Source organism: Canis lupus, chromosome 20 (genome assembly GCF_003254725.2).
Source record: "Canis lupus dingo isolate Sandy chromosome 20, ASM325472v2, whole genome shotgun sequence".
NCBI lineage: Eukaryota > Metazoa > Chordata > Mammalia > Carnivora > Canidae > Canis > Canis lupus.
Genome location: NC_064262.1, coordinates 33,957,635 through 33,976,072, shown reverse-complemented (window position 1 = coordinate 33,976,072; position 18,438 = coordinate 33,957,635). Strand labels below are relative to the sequence as shown.

The 18,438-nt window shown below is 35.9% G+C and overlaps 1 protein-coding gene across 12 annotated transcripts in view; it reads left to right on the top strand.

Moving 5' to 3' along the window:
- Nucleotides 1–18,438, top strand: part of CCDC66 (coiled-coil domain containing 66) — a 59,076-nt gene that overhangs the window by 3,641 nt on the left and 36,997 nt on the right. For 5 of the 12 annotated variants that reach the window (XM_025456260.3, XM_025456252.3, XM_025456253.3 and 2 more), the window contains 5 exons: nucleotides 7,714–8,158; nucleotides 9,860–10,025; nucleotides 10,196–10,299; nucleotides 12,648–12,769; nucleotides 13,206–13,307. In XM_025456260.3, the coding sequence (XP_025312045.1) occupies nucleotides 7,714–8,158; nucleotides 9,860–10,025; nucleotides 10,196–10,299; nucleotides 12,648–12,769; nucleotides 13,206–13,307 (939 nt within the window). Of the gene's footprint in view, nucleotides 1–1,520; nucleotides 1,653–1,832; nucleotides 1,897–7,713; nucleotides 8,159–9,627; nucleotides 9,777–9,859; nucleotides 10,026–10,195; nucleotides 10,300–12,610; nucleotides 12,770–13,205; nucleotides 13,308–18,438 lie in introns of those variants that run through there. The other 7 variants (XM_025456263.1, XM_035703425.2, XM_035703426.2 and 4 more) reach the window with 7 other exon arrangements.

Genomic DNA, 18,438 nt, shown 5'->3' with positions numbered 1-18,438 from the left:
CAAAATGCCTTTTTCAACAAAATACATTACCACTTTAACAACTTTTCGATATCCTACTTTTCTTGTTCCCTATTTTTCCAGTTTTAGGTTGATATCAGCAGAAATTTCAACCCTCCCATTATTAACTGTAGCCCTCCTTTTCCTCTTATCTTTGTAGCATCTTTTTTTTTCTTTGTAGCATTTTAGTCTTTATTTGTGTTTCTTGAATAGAGCTCAATTTGGATGATGTGGCATTTTCCACCTCTGAGCTTTTGATGGCTTTGCTATTTTTTCCAGGTTTAATCAAAGTGAAGTTGCTTGAGTATCCAGCATAAATGGGTGATGATACAGAGTAATTCCATATGCTGCCCTTTATAAAAGTTATTTTCCAAATATGGTATATAGCCATATATCTTGGGTGCTTTTTTAGTCACAATATGAATAGTATATTTTTTTCCTGTTCCTGCACTATTTAAAAGAAAATTTTTTTTTAAAGTTTTATTTATTTACTTTAGAGGGGGAGGGACAGAGGGAGAAGAGACTGTTAGCAGTCTCCACACTTGGGTATGGAGCCCCACATGAGGATTGTGGCTCTCCCTCACGGTCCTGAGATCATGACCTATCTGAAACCGAGAGTCAGATGCTTAATCGACCGTGCCACCCAGGTGTCCAAGGTCCTACTCTTAAAATATTGTAACTCATTATTTTATTTGATTTACATTAACAAATACAGCACCTGTTTTTGAGATCTTAGATAAAAAGCTGCTTGTTGTAGTTGATTTCCATCTTCCTCGGCTCTATTCTCTCTCACTTTTATCCCCTTGCATTGATGTCTTTAATGCATTTGCTTTAGTCACCACATTTGTGAAGACATTTCATTGTTTTTGTAACCAACCTAGAATATGTGGTGATCTTCTAGTTTTGAACTTAAAGATTATATTAACAGTCTAGAAATATTTTATCCTAGGATTCTTTTCCAGAATAATGTGTCAGCTGATCTTGATCTTTATTTACTGTCTTAGAGCAAATTGTTTCGTTTTATTTTTCTTGCTTTGAGGACTTCAAAATACTGATGCTGGTAACTATGTGAGGTGATGGATATGTTATTCACTTGATTGTGGTGACTATTTTACAGTGTATGCATATGTTAAATTGTATACCTTAAATAAATAGTTTATAATTGTCAATTATAACTTAATAAAGCTGGAAGAAAATACTGATACAATTTAAGTCTCCCTTCTCTATTGATTTTATTTCAAGGAGCTTCTCTTCCCTTATTTATCGGAGTTGCTAAGATCCTCCTCATTTCTTTCTTTGCTCTTTTCAGAAGACAAACAAAAACAGTAGTGCTTGTCTTTTTCCTTTTGCTTAAATCTGTTTCTTAATTTCCCAAATCTCAGTTCTGCAGCTATATGTTGGATTCTCTTTTCCGTAAGTTATTGATGGATTCTTTTTTCATAGTGCTTTTCTTTTTCTACTGGGAGAAGTTCCTGAGTGACTACAGCATCTACCTACAGTTCTGTTTTTCCCTTTTCTCACAGGTTGAATTACTATCATCGTCATAGTATGCTCTTTAAACACAACTGAACTTTCTTCATCATCAAGTTTAACACGTGTGGTCAGAGTACTTTCTTTACTTTTCAAAATCCCTTCTGCAATTTTTAAAATCTGTGGTAAGGAATAAGAAGTAAAGATGGTTAACAGCTTAATTTCTTAAGCTTATAGGAGGAGAAATGAAAGAAATATTAATGGTTCAGTGTCATGAGTAATTTACAAATTCTAAACTCTTATGCTTAAAATTCTCACAAATTTGTGGAAATAGGAAACATTAAAAGATTTTTTTTTTCCCACAGGTATTTCTACATGAGAGAATCAGAGTAGTGACACACTAAAGGATATATACAATATTAGTGTTAGGTATCATATTTTATATTTTAAAATACTTTGCTTCTTTCTGGCCTTGGGATCTTGGCTCCATATAAATGGTAAACTCAGCCAGTATTAAACAAATGCATTGGACATTGTTTATATTTTGAAAAACATTGGTAGAATTAAAATTAGCTAAAAGAGCAGCTTGCTATATAAAAATGTTTATGACATGACTCTTTGAGCTGTTAAAATTCATCTGATCCAGTAAATACTTGGGGAATTATTTAGGCTAGATTGCTTTTATTATTAAGTAATCTGAGTATAATTGAATATTTAGTAGTTCATGATCTTTTGCTAGCTCCATTCATTGTTTTTTTCTTTTTTTTTCTTTTTTTTTCCTGGTATTTAGCTACAAAAAGTAATCAGGGGCTGCCTGGATGGCTCAGTCAGTTAAGCATCCCACTCTTGATTTTGGCTCAGGTCATGATCTCAGGGTTGTGAGATCAGGCCCTGCATTGGGCTCCAAGCTAGGCATGGAGCCTGCTTGGGATTCTCCCTCTTTCTGTGCACTGCCCCCTACCCCCCAAAGTAATCAGGATTGAGCTGAATGAATGTATGTTGACCTCATGCCAGGTCATTGCCCACCCTCCTGCCCCCTTAATTAACTTTTAGAAGATTTTTTGGTGTATTTTTTCTTTTGTAAGTGGAATGTAACAAGATAAATCTACTTAGAGCTCCAATTAGTAGGTTTCTGTTTGACAATGATTTATTGAAGCTGTAAAGTTTTAGTGGAGTGCCATTCTTGACTAATTCTTCCTTGACTGAGAGAAAAAGAGTAAAACCTAGGCCTTGTTTTCTGGAAGTGGGGGTATCAGGTAAATACTGTGTAATACAAGTAGACTGTAAATATGCCATGGTAGGGTTATAAAAGGCAGAGCACTGCAAAGAGCAGCTCTTTGTGGTGTGAGGAGACTAGGGAAAGCTTCGTAAAAGGAGGTGACATTTTAATTAGAACTTAAAAATGAGGCGGGTATTTATAGGTAAGGAGGTAGGGGAGTGTATTCTAAGCTCAGAAAATAGTGGGCAAAACACCAAGATAGAAAGCATAATTTGCATTTGGGGAATAGTACATATCTTGGGGAAGTACAGAGCATAAAACTTGGAGTAGATTACAGTCTTAAAGAGTTCAAATGTATATTTAAGGAGTTTGAACTCCTCGATTTTTGTGTAGGGAGGATTAAAGTATTGAGTCTGTATAGTATAATTTGTGTGTAGGATAGGACTTTGGACAGTTAGGTGAAGGACAAATTGTAAAAGGGAGACCAGTTATGAGCCAGTTATAGTTCAAGGAGAGTCTTAATAAGTTCCTGAACATGTGTAGTGGTTAGTGAAATGAATAAAATGGGACAGAAATGAGAGACTTTCAAGATATGTTAATGGCATGCACTGTACTTTTTAGCAGTTTGGATAAGCAGCTGATTAGAGAAATGAAATGCTCAACTATGAGTGACCCAAAAAAAAGGCTAGTATGAGCCAAAGAAAAGTGACATAGTAGGAGCTGTAGAGACTGAGGTGGTAGGGCTCAGCTATATAAGCTATGTGTATCTGCTGATAATTGCTTAATCCACACAGTGGTTTTTAAAAACTGGAGTGAGTTGTCAATATCTAAAAATTGGAAAATTTAAAGTAAAATCTGACATTTTTGGTTTCCTTGAAATACTGGATGATCTAGCAAGTAGTCTCAGATTCCTATATAGCAGTATAGGCTGGTTCTGAGGAATGCCTGCCTCCTTTAAGTGGAAAAATGTTCTTCAGCTCAAACCAGTTCTTACAGAGCGTAATTTTAAACATTTTTTTTTTTAAATTTATTTATTTATGATAGTCACAGAGAGAGAGAGAGAGAGAGGCAGAGACACAGGCAGAGGGATAAGCAGGCTCCATGCACCGGGAGCCTGACGTGGGATTCGATCCCGGGTCTCCAGGATCGCGCCCTGGGCCAAAGGCAGGCGCCAAACCGCTGCGCCACCCAGGGATCCCCATAGAGCGTAATTTATAGTAGGTATTTGAGTTTGCCACTTCTCTCTTAGAGGATAAGTTATATTACATAAAATAGCCTCAGGGGTGCCTGGGTAGTGCAGTCAGTTTAGTGTCCCACTCTTGGTTTCCACTTGGGTCCTGATCTCAGGGTCATGAGGTCAAGCCATACGTTGGGGCTCCACGCTCAGTGGGGAGTCTGTGTGAGACTCTCCTTCCCCCCTCAGTCCCCCCCCCTCCAAAAAATTTTTTTTAAACAGCCACAAATTGGGAGGGTAAAAAGGCATTTTATAGTGTATTGGTATTATCAAAAGCCTAAAGCCAGGAACAAATAGGATGTAGATGAGATGAAGATGATAATAAACAGATCTAGTAGCTCATAGTACAGGTACATTTTGAAAAGTGAGGTGAAATGAGTTTGGCTAATTGGTCAAAATGTTTTGTATATCATGTAAGTTACTGAAAGACGAGAGTTGGGATATCATAAGCTGGCTAAGTCATGTGGTATCTACCTTACTCTTTGACAGCAAGTATTTTATTAATCTTTACACCCAGCACTTTTCCATATTTGTGAGCACACAAAAAGCAACAGTTAATATTGATTGAATGACTGTTTAATTATGTTAATTAGATTTGCCAAAAGGTACAGTAGATTAAATAGAGGAAAGATATAAACAGGCTGTAATCTAGTAGTGTGGTAATGAAAACCTAAGTTTAGGCTTATCAACATGTAAATGGTTGAGAAAAAGATATTTGAAAGGAAGAAAAGACCAATACTTGCGTGTAAGGTAAAGAAGACCAAGGAGGATGAAGTTAAAGATGACTATGCTTACCGATTGGAGATGTTAGATCAACAGTGCCACAGAAATGGGACATTTTGGAACAGGGAACAAACATAGAATTCAGTTTTTAAAATAGTATCATTGAGGATAATAAAATTTACTGAACACCTACTTTGTTCCATTCACTATTCTCTATTGGGGTTATAGCAATAGATAAAATATACAAAAATCTCTACCCTAGGGTGTTTACATTTGAAAGGAGTTGAATTGACATACAATAAGCAGAATAAATATAGAATGTTACAAGATGAAAAGCGCTATAGAGGAAAAGAGAAAGGGAAGAGGCACAGTCACTTCAGGGGAACAGCAGTCTGGAAAAGGGAGTGAGTGCTAGATAGGTAGAAGTGTGAGAGTGGAACAGGAAACTTGCAACCCGCCCCCCCCCCCCCCACACACACACAAAGAACAGGAAACCTACAGTTTTAAATGGGGTGATCAGAGAAGACCTTACTGAGTTGGTAATGTTGGAGGAAAGATTTGAAGGAGGTAAATGCACAAACCATGTAGAATCTGAAGGAGGAATCCCAGTTAGAGGGATTGACTAGTGCTAAGGCCTAAAATTAAAGGTTCTTGTTGAATAGTGAAGAAGCCAGTATGGCTCGTGGCTAAGATAGAAAATGAGATCAGATGAGGTGATAAAGCATGAAGGGTGCACAGATTGTTAATTTTTTTTTTTTATTGGTCATTGTATGAAGTTCAATTTTTCCTCCTAAGCAAGCTAGGAAACCATTAGAAGCTTTTGAATAAAGTGACATCTAAGTTAACCTATTAAGTTACTCACTGTGGTTGTTGTGTTGAGAGACTAGAGAGCAGGGGCAGAACCAAGAAAATCAGAAGGCTTTTCAGGCAAGAGCTAATGTTTTGGAATAGAGGGGTGGCAAAAGAGTTGTTCAGGAGTGGTCAGGTTTAGGATATATTTTGGGGATGGAGCAAAACAAAGTTTGATGACGTGTTGGCATATGAGAGAATAGTTGATAATTTCAAAATTTTTGGCATGGGTAGCTGAGATGGAAAAATTGAAGGGCGGAGGTTATTTAGGGGTATGTAGGAAATCAAGAGTTTGGTTTTGGGCATGTTGTTTGAAATGGCTAGTAATAATCCAAGTGGAAGTGTTTGGATAGGCAGATGGAACCTCAAGTTAGAGGAGAGGTCTATCCTGACTGAAGACAAGTTTAGTTAGGAGTCATCAGTATATGGATAATATTTAGAACCACAAGGGTAAGTGAAATTAGCAAGTGAATGAAGTAAATTAGGCTAAGAAGTCCTGGGACTAAGCAACTTCAAGAGGTCTGGGGAAAAGAGAGCCAATAAGACTGAGGAGGAACAGCAAGAACCAGAATTGTGGAGTCCTCAGGAAATCAAGTAGAGAAAGTGACTCAAAATGGGAGGAATAATCAACTGAGTCACGTGCTGCTAATAAGTCTGGTGAGATGATCTGAGAATCAGTCACTGAATTTGCAATGTGAAAAGTTATTAATGACCTTGATGAGCAGTTTTGGTGGAGTGATATGGGTGAAAGCCTAGCTGGAATGGGATTGTGGAAGATGAGAAAGTGTGTTCATGTATTTTTAAAGATGATAAAGATGTGGTCTAGCAGGAAAGAAATAGTTGGTGATTCGGGAGAAAGCAAGAAATGCCTAGAGAAAGATCCTTTAGAAAGAGGGTTATGGGAATATCTATGAGTAACAAGTATAAGCGATTTGTATGAGTACTAGTGCTGGTACAGATTTAGTAATAGAAATTTGAAGTTTTTTCTGATTACTTTTCTATAAGATTTTCAGTGAAATAGTGATCAAGATCTTCAGCTGAGAATAAGTGTGAAAGGGAAAGTGTTTGGAGTTTTGGGAAAGAGGAGAAAGTTGAAATTGTTAAAAGACTAAGAGTAAATGAATTTGTGAAATGCCAGGTAGCATGAAGGGCCTCTTTGTTGTTTTGGGTTGTGTATTTAAGGTGAAATTAGTTGCTGTGGCTTTGTGTTTTTCTTCTGAGCGCAGGCACAGAGTAGGTGAAGAGTTAGATTTTCTCAGTCTGGGGATTTGCAAAGCATGTATGTCAGAGCAGAGCAGTTGACAATAGAAGATGGTGGTGGTTTTGGTTGATCATGGAATTTAAGATTGATAAGGAAGACACGAAGAAAGTGGTAGGATAAATATAGATTCCAGCTGAATAAAAGAATTGTCAGAATTGGGATATGCAAGAAATTAAGCTGGTAAAAAAAAAAAGGTGGTAGTCATTGTGCCCTACTTGAGGTTATGGAGGGATTACAGTGAGCAGTAGTTACAAGATTAGTATAAACTATCACTATGAGAATGAGTAATTGAGATATACTCCTATAAAGTATAGGAGCAGAGTTTAAGGGACACCTGGGTGGCTCAGGGATTGAGTATCTGCCTTCAGCTCAGGACATGATCCCAGGTCTGGGGATTGAGTCCTGCATTGGACTCCCTACGAGGAGCCTGCTTCGTCCTCAGCCTATGTATCTGTTTCTCTATGTTTCTCATGAATAAATAGATAAAATCTTTAAAAAAAAAAAAAAAAGAGCAGAGTTCAAGGAAATGAGAGGCCAAGGAATTGGAAGAATGATCTATGTGGATATGAAAGCACTAATAATTAAGATAGGAATTATGGTAGAGGGATATTGACCTACAAGTTATTCAAGAAATAAGTAAGTTACAGGTCTATAGATACCTATAAAGAAAAGAGGTAGTCTAAGTGGTATAATCATGACATGAAATTCAAAACTGGAGTAGAATGGAGATGTCCTATAGCAGCTAGAATAAAAATTCTTTATTATGTCTAAATAAAATGATAATTTCCAGTTGTTGAAGCTTTCAAGTAAAGATGTGCAAAGGTTAAATGTTAGTGTATCGTGCATGTCTTAACCAGCAAAATGCAAAATGTTTAGAGGCCTGACATGACCGATGATATAATGATAAGTGTTGATTTTTCAATGGCTGTTATAAAGAATAAATTTTTGGTGTTTTAACAGATGGGAAGTAAGAACAAGATTGCAAAATGTCCTATAAGAACAAAACAGACTGGATACATTCTAAAATCAACACAAAATACATGTATCAGGAGTGGAAAACTTTTGCAAAAGAAGAGAATGGGTTCAGAAACTTCACTGGCAAAAGGTGAAAAAAGTAGCATGATTTTTTCACCCACTAAGGATTTATGCAAGCAGTATGTAGATAAAGACTGTCTTTATGTCCAGAAAGAGATTTCACCTGCAACCCCCACTATACAGAAGACTAGAAACACCATAAATACCTCTGTAGTAGCTAAGCAGAAGCATTGCAAAAAACACATCACAGCTGAAAATACGAAGAGCGGTTTGGTGTGTCTAACACAAGACCAACTACAACAGATTTTAATGACTGTGAACCAAGGAAATAAGTCTATTTCCGCGATTGAAAATGGAAAGGAGGAAACAAGTAAGGTTTTTCTGAAGTTTTAATTAATATTAATTTTACCAGTGTTTTAGAATTTCTTATTCTTTGGATTTTACATAACTATGTGTCTGAAATTCTAATTTACCATGTAGCACTGTAAAAAGTAATTATTATTCTAGAGAACATTCTCATGCAAAATTACTTTTATAGCTACAATGTGCTATATTTTAAGGTTAATGATCAGAATATGACAACCATGGTACCATAGCCTTAAGAAACCCAACTCTGTGAACGCTATAAAGATCTTCATACAAAAAGCTGTTGTGCTTATTTTAAAATGTAGAAGGCAAGGACGCCTGGGTGGCTCAGCAGTTGAGCATCTGCCTTCGGCCCGGGACATGATCCCAGAGTTCCAAGATGGAGTTCTGCATTGGGCTCCCTGCGGGGAGCCTGCTTCTCCCTTTGCCTATCTCTACCTTCTCTTTGTCTCTTTCATGAGTAAATAAATAAAAATCTTAAAAAAAATAAAAATACAAAATAAATATAGGAGGCTTTACTTACATGAAAAATAATTATATAAAATGTGCTAAAATATCACTGTAATGTTCCTAGTCAAAATTAAAAGAACCTTAACTTGAATATTTGATTTGGGTTGCCAAAAAAGATTATTTTCTTGATGCCTTCATTGTACTTTTCCTGACCCTTAATCCATGCTGAGGATTGTCAGCACTGTCTTTTTAACCAATATAAAATACAGACTTGGAAGTAGTAGAAGTATGTGTCTTCTTTTTCATTAGTCAGGGCATTGTTTTATATTTTTAAAAGCCTTCTGATTTCCTTAGCTTTGGGATAAGGAATTAATATGAGTAGAAATGTCATTAAAATTTTGTTAGGCAAAAAAAAAAAAAAAAAAATTTGTTGTTAGGCAGTAATGAAATAAATAAAAATAACGTTAATAGTCACCAGGAAGAGGCTCCACAACTGATACGGGGACCAGGTAGCTTCTATACACTCCCAAGGTATTCAAGTTGGAGGAATTTATCTTGTCTTGGTCTAGATTATTCTTTGTAAAATGAGGGAGCTGAGTGTTTAATGCTAGAATTATAGCCTAGAGAGCAAAAAGTAAAAACTATGTATAGTGAGTGAGAATATCAACAAAGTTGAAGGCAGATTTTTATCTATTCATATAATGACATGCATATTAAGTATACTTTCTCTTCATTGGGAAAACTAGCACATTAAGGAAGAATTAGAACAATTTTTGAGCCAGGCATAAGACACTGTATATGAAACATTTGAAAGAGATAACGGAGACATAGAGACAGTGGTCCATAAAAAAGTTTTCCATTTATTTCCCATCTAAATGAGAAAAATCAGGTCAAGGTAATGAGTTTTTCATATATCTATTTGCATTTATTCTTTAAGTTGTGATTTGTGTTTTATTTGTAAAAATATTGTTAGCAAGAATGAATGGAAATTTTTTTGTTGTTGCTTATTTGTTTTCTTATTAGACAGAAGAGGTTATATAGCAATAGCCATATCTCTGGACCATTTAACCTCTGGGCTCAATTTCCTCTTTTGACGAAAGGGAGTCGTAATTCCCACTGAAGGACAGCCGTGAGAGGTGATAACTGGCAATATGGAAGGCAGTGTTTTTAAAGTATGTAGCAGTATGCCAAAATAAGTTATTGTAATACATGCACTTTTAGTGTTAATTTTGAAACCTGTATTTTTACCTCCCAGGTCAAGACAGTCTACATTTAAACAATACTTCCAATCAGCCAAAAGATGAGAACATAATGGGAGTATTCCAAAAAAATGAGGCTCTTTCATCTGTCCTGGATGAAAATAAATCCACTTTAAATAAAAATCAAGAGACATCTAAGCAGTATGAGCAGAAAATTGCCATGTATGTAACTCATATCTATTATTGTGGAATCATCTTATGAAAATGGTTTTGCTTTTCCTTGACTTTCATGTAAAATACTCTGAAGACTAAGAGCTATTTAAGTTTATTAATATTTATGGAGTACCTTGTGCAGAAACATAAGATTTCTATTATTTTTTGTATTGTCCTAGAGAGAATGTATGGAAACCAGCTGACATATTCAGTACTCTGGGCGAAAGAGAACGTGACAGAAGTTTGTTGGAAGCAAAAAAAGCCCAGTGGAAGAAAGAGCTTGGTAGGTAATTACTATACTTTTTATTACAGGTTGGTTGCCTTAAGGAATCTACATTGAGGTTGAAATATATCTTTCAGTATGATATTCTGAAAAATCTTGTTTTATAACATTTGCCATCTAGTAGTTTGCTGTAATATATAGCAAGCTTTGTGGGGGCAGCCTGGGTGGCTCAGGTTTAGCCTGCCTTTGGCCCCGGGTGTGGTCCTGGAGACCCGGGATCGAGTCTCCCTGCATGGAGCCTGCTTCTCCCTCTGCCTGTGTGTTGCCCCTCTCTCTCTCTCTCTCTCTCTCTCTCTCTCTGTCTCTCATGAATAAATAAAAATCTTTAGGGATCCCTGGGTGGTGCAGTGGTTTGGCGCCTGCCTTTGGCCCAGGGCGCGGATCCTGGAGACCCGGGATCGGATCCCACGTCAGGCTCCCGGTGCATGGAGCCTGCTTCTCCCTCTGCCTCTCTCTCTCTCTCTCTCTCTCTCTCTGTGTGTGTGACTATCATAAAAAAAAAAAAAAAAAGAAAGCTGTGTGGTTTTTTTTTTTTTTTTTTTTTCTTTTAAAGCTGTGTGGTTTTACATTCCTTTAGATTGTGTCTTTTTGTCTGGTAGTCTCTTGGTGTATACCAGAAGACCAGAGGTGAGCACTGAGCATTAATGTCATCAGTATCATTCAGGAGCTCAAAGATTCCTAACTTTGCTCATTTCCTGAGTGAGAATCCATTTTCATCTTTTTCTGTTCTAGAAATTCTATGGATTTAAAGATGGTTTTATTTAAAAATAATTGAGTTTGGATGGCTCAGGGTGTGGTCCTAGGGTCCTGGGGTCGAGTCCTGCATGGAGCTTCCCACAGCATGCCTGCTTCTCTCTCTGCCTCTCTGTCTCTCTCATGAATAAATAAATAAAATCTTTAAAAAATAAGTAAAAATAAAAATAATTGAGCTCATTCTTTAAAACATTCTCATCAAGAATCATTAATATTCTCTCAGTAAGTATATTTCATACAAAAACCAGCTTACTGCTTTTGTCAGCATATAGACCTTAGAAAAATTTATCACTTCTGTTAGGGTCTTAAAATATTGGTAACTAAGAAACTCTTGCTTCTTTTTGGACTAGACTTATGTCTAGGTATCAGAATTTGGAAAATAGGTGAAGTAACAGTTGTACTTAAGAATAGCTGTAAAAAAAAAACAAAAAACATAAAGATGGGCTTCACCCTCCACTCAACTAGAAAGTCCTGTGAGGCAGTTTGTAATGCTGCTGAGACAGGTGATACAGAAAAAGAGATAAGTAGAAGAAATCGGGAATGATTTGATGTTGGAAGTTAAGGTAACAGAAGGTTGGAGAAATTAAATATATAGTAGTATCTTAAGGTTTGGAGATTTGATGTGTTTATATCATAATTTCAGTCTGTATATTTTCTTTCTTTTTTTTTTTTTTTTTGTATATTTTCTTTCAATAAGATTTTGCTTATCAAACTAATCAAACTTCTGAAGTAGGATGGAACTACTTGGAAATGAAGTTTTATGCTTTATTATCTGAAAAGTTTACTTTTATTTGATAATGTTAAAAAAGCAATCTTTCTATGTTGAAGTAATGCTTTCATTAATTTTCTTGAAATTTAAATTTATATGTCTCTGACTTTTTAAAGAACTATTGGTGATTTGGGGCTTAGTTTTTTTTTTTTTTTTTTGGTATATTTTTTTTTATTGCAGTTGAGTTTGCTAACTTATAGCGTAACACCCAGTGCCCATCCCGTCAAGTCCCCCCACTCAGTGTGGGGCCTAGTTTTTATATCAGTTTTTAGACATAAGATTTTGATTTTTTCACTTTCAGCAGTTACGAATAATAGTGGCTGACATTTATTATATATTTATTTTGTGCTAGGCCCTGTATGAAATAGGCACTATTCTCTTTACAGAAGAAGAAACTGAGTTTAGGAAGATGAATGGCAGTTTTCCCACAATTACATAGATAGGAAGTGGTTGCAGTTAGATTAATTCCAGGATTCTCTGAATCCAGAGATTTAGCTTTTCAGTCTCTTAGTAATAAATGAAGGAACATTATAGGACAATAGAACCTCAGAATAATTTGCATAATATAAAATATGTTCTGAAAAAATTGATTTTTATTGCTAATTGTGATAAACATTTTTAATCCATTTGTGCCATATCTAAGTTTGGTTCAGTTAAATGTTATATCTCTTAAAATTTTTTTCTGTCTTGTGAGTTAATCTCCCTAAGAAACAATTTTGATTAAATCTGTGTTGGAATCTGGGCTCTTTAAGAAGGTCATGATTTGTTTACGTGATTTTTTTTTTACAGTTTTTGTACATTTTTTTAAAAAGGACATTGTTTACAGATGAACAGGTTGCTTTAAAGAAGAAAGAAAAAGAAGCTTCTGAAAAATGGAACAATCCTTGGAAAAAATTTGAAAGTGATAAAATAGTGTGGGAAAAATTTCAAACTCTTGGCCAGTCTAAGGTAAGAGTATCAAAATGAAGCATTTATGGAATATATACATTTTAATTTTACTTTTTAAAATGGTAAGCCATGTTCATAACGCGTTTTAAAAATTATTTTTCATGTTATTTTTTAAAATGTTATTTTAAATTTAATTAGGACCTCAACTAGTCTTTATTTGCATTGTGTAAATTGTCTTACTTTGTAGGTGAGTGTAGAGGCTTGAGGCTATTCCTTTAGGCCCCTGTAAAAAAGTTCTGCAATTTTTTAGATGACCGCAAAACTCTACCATTGACCTTGTAGTATCTTCTACAAGGTTCTATAAAACCTAAGTGATTACTTATCAAACATAAGTACGGACCAGGTGTCTGTTAGGTAGTATTTTAGTGACCTTTAAATTTTGCCTGTGTTTAATATTATATACAGAAAAAGTACTTTGTTTTCTCTTTGTTTGTAGACTAGTCTTAGCTCTTCCAACATTCTGTCACAGTCTCCCAGTCAGATAACAGTGGTCCAGGCTGATGACTACCCACTATGTAGAGCCAGTCAGATTTTAGAGGTAAGTCATAAGTGTCATTACTTTGAATATATAAACCCTTTTGTACTTGATCTCTATATTACTTATTTTCCTTGAAAGAGTGAATCTTAATACTCTTATTAATTACCAGTTAATTTTTGCTGAGTGTATTCTCCTTAAATTTAAAGAAGTTATGAGTTGTTTCTTTTTATACATATAATAATTATTCCTTCCTAGTGAACATTTACCTTTTAACAAATGAATTCTGAAAATAATGTAGTAACCTAAAGGGATGCTTCTAAAGGTAGACATTTTCAGCACTGGTGCATTTCTTACAGAACCCTTCCAAGTTAGATTGTTTGCATGGCTCTAATGGCTGTTCTGTTCCATATAGGGTTGACTTGCCTATATCAAAGAGTTTTATAGTTGTTGTAATTTTACATTAACTAAAGGAATGAAATCTGAATTGTACTTTTCCACATTCCCAAAAACACTTTGACTATTGAAAGGCAATAAATAGCCTTGATAAAAAGGCATTTGGTAAAAATCTGTAGTTCTAGATAATTTTATAAAGGGGAAGGGGCAGAGGGAAAGGAAGAGAGAATCTAGCAAGCTTCCCACCCAGTGTGGAGTCTGATGTAGGGCTTGATCTCACCACCCTGAGATCATGACCCAAGCCAAAATCAAGAGTGGGACACTTAACTGGCTGAACCACCCAGGCACCCCAGTATGATAACTTTGATAACTTTAAGTGTAAAGTTTAAAAATTGATGCATGCAGGTACTACTGAAAATTACAACTAAAACTATTTATGAAATAGGTATTTTCAGTTAGCAAAAGAAATTTAGGTTGAAATGTTAGTATATCATTTATTATTGATTAATTTGCACTGTATTTTAGGTCGTTTATTATCTGTGAGTAATTCGTACTATGGTTGTTAATGCAAATAGTCATTTGAGGTGACTTTTAGATGTTTTTACATTTTGTATATATTTTTAGATGCTAACATGTATTTTTTTTTTATAATCCAAAGTACCAATAAAATTACTTACATTTCACAGTAGAGATGGGAGTTGGGGACGGAAGAAGGACTAGAAAGTAAAATAATATAAGGACAACCAGTGGTTAAAGGCTATGATTATCTACTCCTTCTCAATAATACAGTTTTTATGCATTTATATATGCATGTTTTAAGATATTGGAGAAATGCTATTTAGGGGAAATTAACTAATTTAAAAACTCCCCTTAAATATCTGCAAACAGTTGGTTTCAGAAATCTAAGCCATAGCCAGAACTATTTGTACTATTTGAATTTTTTTTAAATTTTATTTATTTATTCATGAGAGAGAGAGGGAGAGACACAGGCAGAGGGAGAAGCAGGCTCCATGCAGGGAGACTCGATCCCGGGTCTCCAGGATCAGGCCCTGGGTTGAAGGCGATGCTAAACCGCTGAGCCACCCGGGCTGCCCTACTATTTGAATATTAAGTTAACCTTTTCATTTAGTTAAAAAGAGCAGAAATTTGGTTTCAGCCAGAGTCACCAAGGCCAATTTTGTTAAAACATGAAGTAATGCATGTAAAGTGCTTAGAACAGTGACTGACAACTAGCAAGTCTTCAGTGACGGTTTACTCTATCTGTACCATAACAAAGCAAATCCATTTGGAACAGTGAGGTTCTTTAGATTCAATCATCTCACCAGCTTCCTTCCCTTCTTTTCTTGATTCTCAGTCTTACCCCTCCTCTTCCAGTTGAATGGCCCTGTATTCTCATCTCTGTTTTTTTTTTTTTTTTTTTTTTAATTTATGATAGTCACACAGAGAGAGAGGCAGAGACACAGGCAGAGGGAGAAGCAGGCTCCATGCACCGGGAGCCCGATGTGGGATTCGATCCCGGGTCTCCAGGATTGCGCCCTGGGCCAAAGGCAGGCGCTAAACCGCTGCGCCACCCAGGGATCCCTCATCTCTGTTTTATTCAACCTAAACATTCTCACATACTGTGTAATTTTGAATTACTATGTGTTTCTAAGAAATTTACTTACAGCCTCAACTTCTTTGGAAATACCTCACTTCCATGAAAACTTGGCTTTCCTTAATCACTACTTCTCTTTGGGAAGGCCTTTGAATGAAGGGAGTATATTCTAATGCATTCTCTAACATGGGTAAGAAAGTGAGGTTATCATTCTGCTAAGTTTCTTATTGCTACCACCATATCATAGTTCTGCAGTTAGCCAGTAAAAAGTTCTATTTTTATTCGTTTTAAACTTTTTTATTGTGACAAAATACAACAATTTACCATTTTAATAATTTTAATGTGCATTGTAGAGGGATTAAGTACATTCACATTGTCAGTCAGCTATCACCATTGTCCACCTCCAGAATTTTTTCGTGTTTGCAAACTGCTCTGTTGGCACCCATTCTAATTTGTCTATGAATTTGACTATTTTAGATACCTTTGAGTGGAATCATGTAATATTTACTCTTTTGTTTCTGACATACTTCACTTAGCATTATGTTTTCAGGATTCATCCATGTTGTAGCATGTTTCAGAATCTCATTCCTTTTTAAGGCTAAATATTTCATTGTATTTATAATATTTTATTCTCCAAATGTTGATGGACATTTGAGTTGTTACCCCTTCTTGTCTATTGTAGAAAAATGCTATGAATATTGAGGTACAAATAATCTATTTAAGGCTCTGCTCTCAATTTTTTTTTTAAAGGTTTTGTTTATTCATGAGAGACACACAGAGAGAGATAGAGACATAGGTGGAGGGAGAAGCAGGCTCCCTCTGGGGATCCTGATACGGGACTTGACCCCAGGACCCTGGGATCACGACTTGAGCCAAAGGCAGGTGCTTAACCATTGAACCGCCCAGGTGCCCCTCTGCTTTCAGTTCTTTGGGGTATATACCCATAAGTGGAAATGTTGGATCCTATAGTATTTTATATTTAATTTTCTTTGTTAAATTTTTACCAATTTTCTTTTTAAGAAGAGAGTTTTTGTTTTTTTTGTGATTTCTTTTGAAAGAGAGCACACCCAAGTGGGTGGTAGGAGAGGCTATGTGGAAAGGGGCAGAGCAGAGGGAGAGGGAGGGAGAATCTTAAGCAGGCTCCATGTTCAGCGGGAATCCCAAAGTGAGGCTTGATCTTAAGACCCTGAGATCATGACCTGAGCCAAAATCAAGATCAAATGCTTAACTGACTCATCCACCCAGGCACCCCAGATTTTTACCAATTTTCATTTGGTAATTTTATGTTTAACTACTCTGCTGTTTTCCAGAGTTGGTATGCCGTTGTACATTTCCATCACCAGTGAGCAAGGGTTCTGATTTTTCCACACCCCACCATTTTTTTTTTTAATAAGAGCCGACCTCTATTAGGTGTGAAGTGGTATAGCTCTTCGTAGTTTTGATTTACATTTTCTTTAATAATTAGTAATGTTAAACATTTTTTTCATAGCTTATTGGCTGTGTATCTTCTTTGAAGAAATGTCTAAGATTTTTGCCCATTTATGAATTGAGTTGGTGTTTTTATTGAGTTGTAGGCATTGTTTAGATCTGCACACCTTATCAGATCTATGATTTGCACATATTTTGTACTATTCTTCATGTTGCCTTTTCACTTGCTTGATAGAGCCCTTTTTATTGATTCCTGTCTTATTCCATTGATGACCTGACATGTTTCAGGAAATTCTTATACAAGAATAGGTCCAAGGTGAGAGTAGCAGAAAACTAAGAATACAGTAGAAGGAAAGAAAAAAGATTTGGTAATGAAATAAATTGAAATCACAGGAAGAAGAAATCAGTGTGGGGACACTCCATGAATATAGATAAAAATTTTTTTTTAAGATTTTATTTATTTTTAAGATTTTATTTATTTATTCATGACAGACACAGAAGCAGAGACAGAAGCAGGCTCTCTGTGGGAGAGGCTGATGTGGGACTTGATCCCAGGATTCTGGGATCATGACCTGAGCCGAAGGCAGATGCTCAACCACTAAGCCACCAGGTGCCCCTAAAAGATTTTATTTATTCAAGATAGAGCACAGGAGGACAAGGGGCAGAGGAAGGGGGTCAAGTAGACTCCCCATGGAGCGCAGAGCCTGACTCAGGGTTCAATCCCAGAACCATGAGATCATGACCTGAGCTGAAGTCAGACATTTAACCAACTGAGCCACCCAGTGGCTCGAATATAGATAGAATTTTTAAAAGAAATGAAATGTCTGACATAGAAGATTACAAATAGCTTTTAAGACACAACCTTGAATGATAGATTTTTTTCAAATAAAACAGCAGATAGGTAAATATTAACATACACATCAGAGAAAAAAACTTCCTAGACCAGGAAAAAAATTAAGCTAAATGAATAAAAACAGGCTGATTTGAAGATATTTCCCAGTAAGTGTTAAAATTTAAAGAACAAGTATAGACTTCTTTATGCATTTCAAATAAGATGAAGACAGAACAAAAATCAAGTTAACCTTAGATTTCTCCTCTGTAGATAATAGAACAATGTTTAAGAGGTTTAATAGATACAGTGGGGCAAAGAATTTAATGCCTAAACAACAAGTTCACATGTAAAGGGAACATGAAGATGTGTTCAGACCTATACGAATTTATAAAATATTCCTCCCAACGATCTTTCCCCAATTTTTTTTTTAAGTTTTTAAAGATGATTTCTGGGTCAGAAAAGTGGATCAGAATTAAAACACAGGAATTTGTGTGTTTAAAAAAGGAAATAGGGGATCCCTGGGTGGCGCAGCGGTTTGGCTCCTGCCTTTGGCCCAGGGCGCGATCCTGGAGACCCGGGATCGAGTCCCACGTCGGGCTCCCGGTGCATGGAGCCTGCTTCTCCCTCTGCCTGTGTCTCTGCCTCTCTCTCTCTCTCTCTCTCTCTCTCTCTGTAGGACTATCATAAATAAATAATTAAAAAAAAAAAGGAAATATATACTGACACAAAATCTCTAAGACTTTGTACAATAAGGTAAATTGCAGAACCATACAGTGTAACCATTTCTGTGTTTAAAGGAAAAAAACTCTGGAAGACATCAACAAATATGAATACATAAAAGAAAGCAGATTGTTAGCCTTGTCTGAGTCTGGTGAAGTGTAATGGAAGCAAATGGGAACTTTCCACTTTTGTTCTTTATGGTTTTATGTTTATGCTTTTGTGAA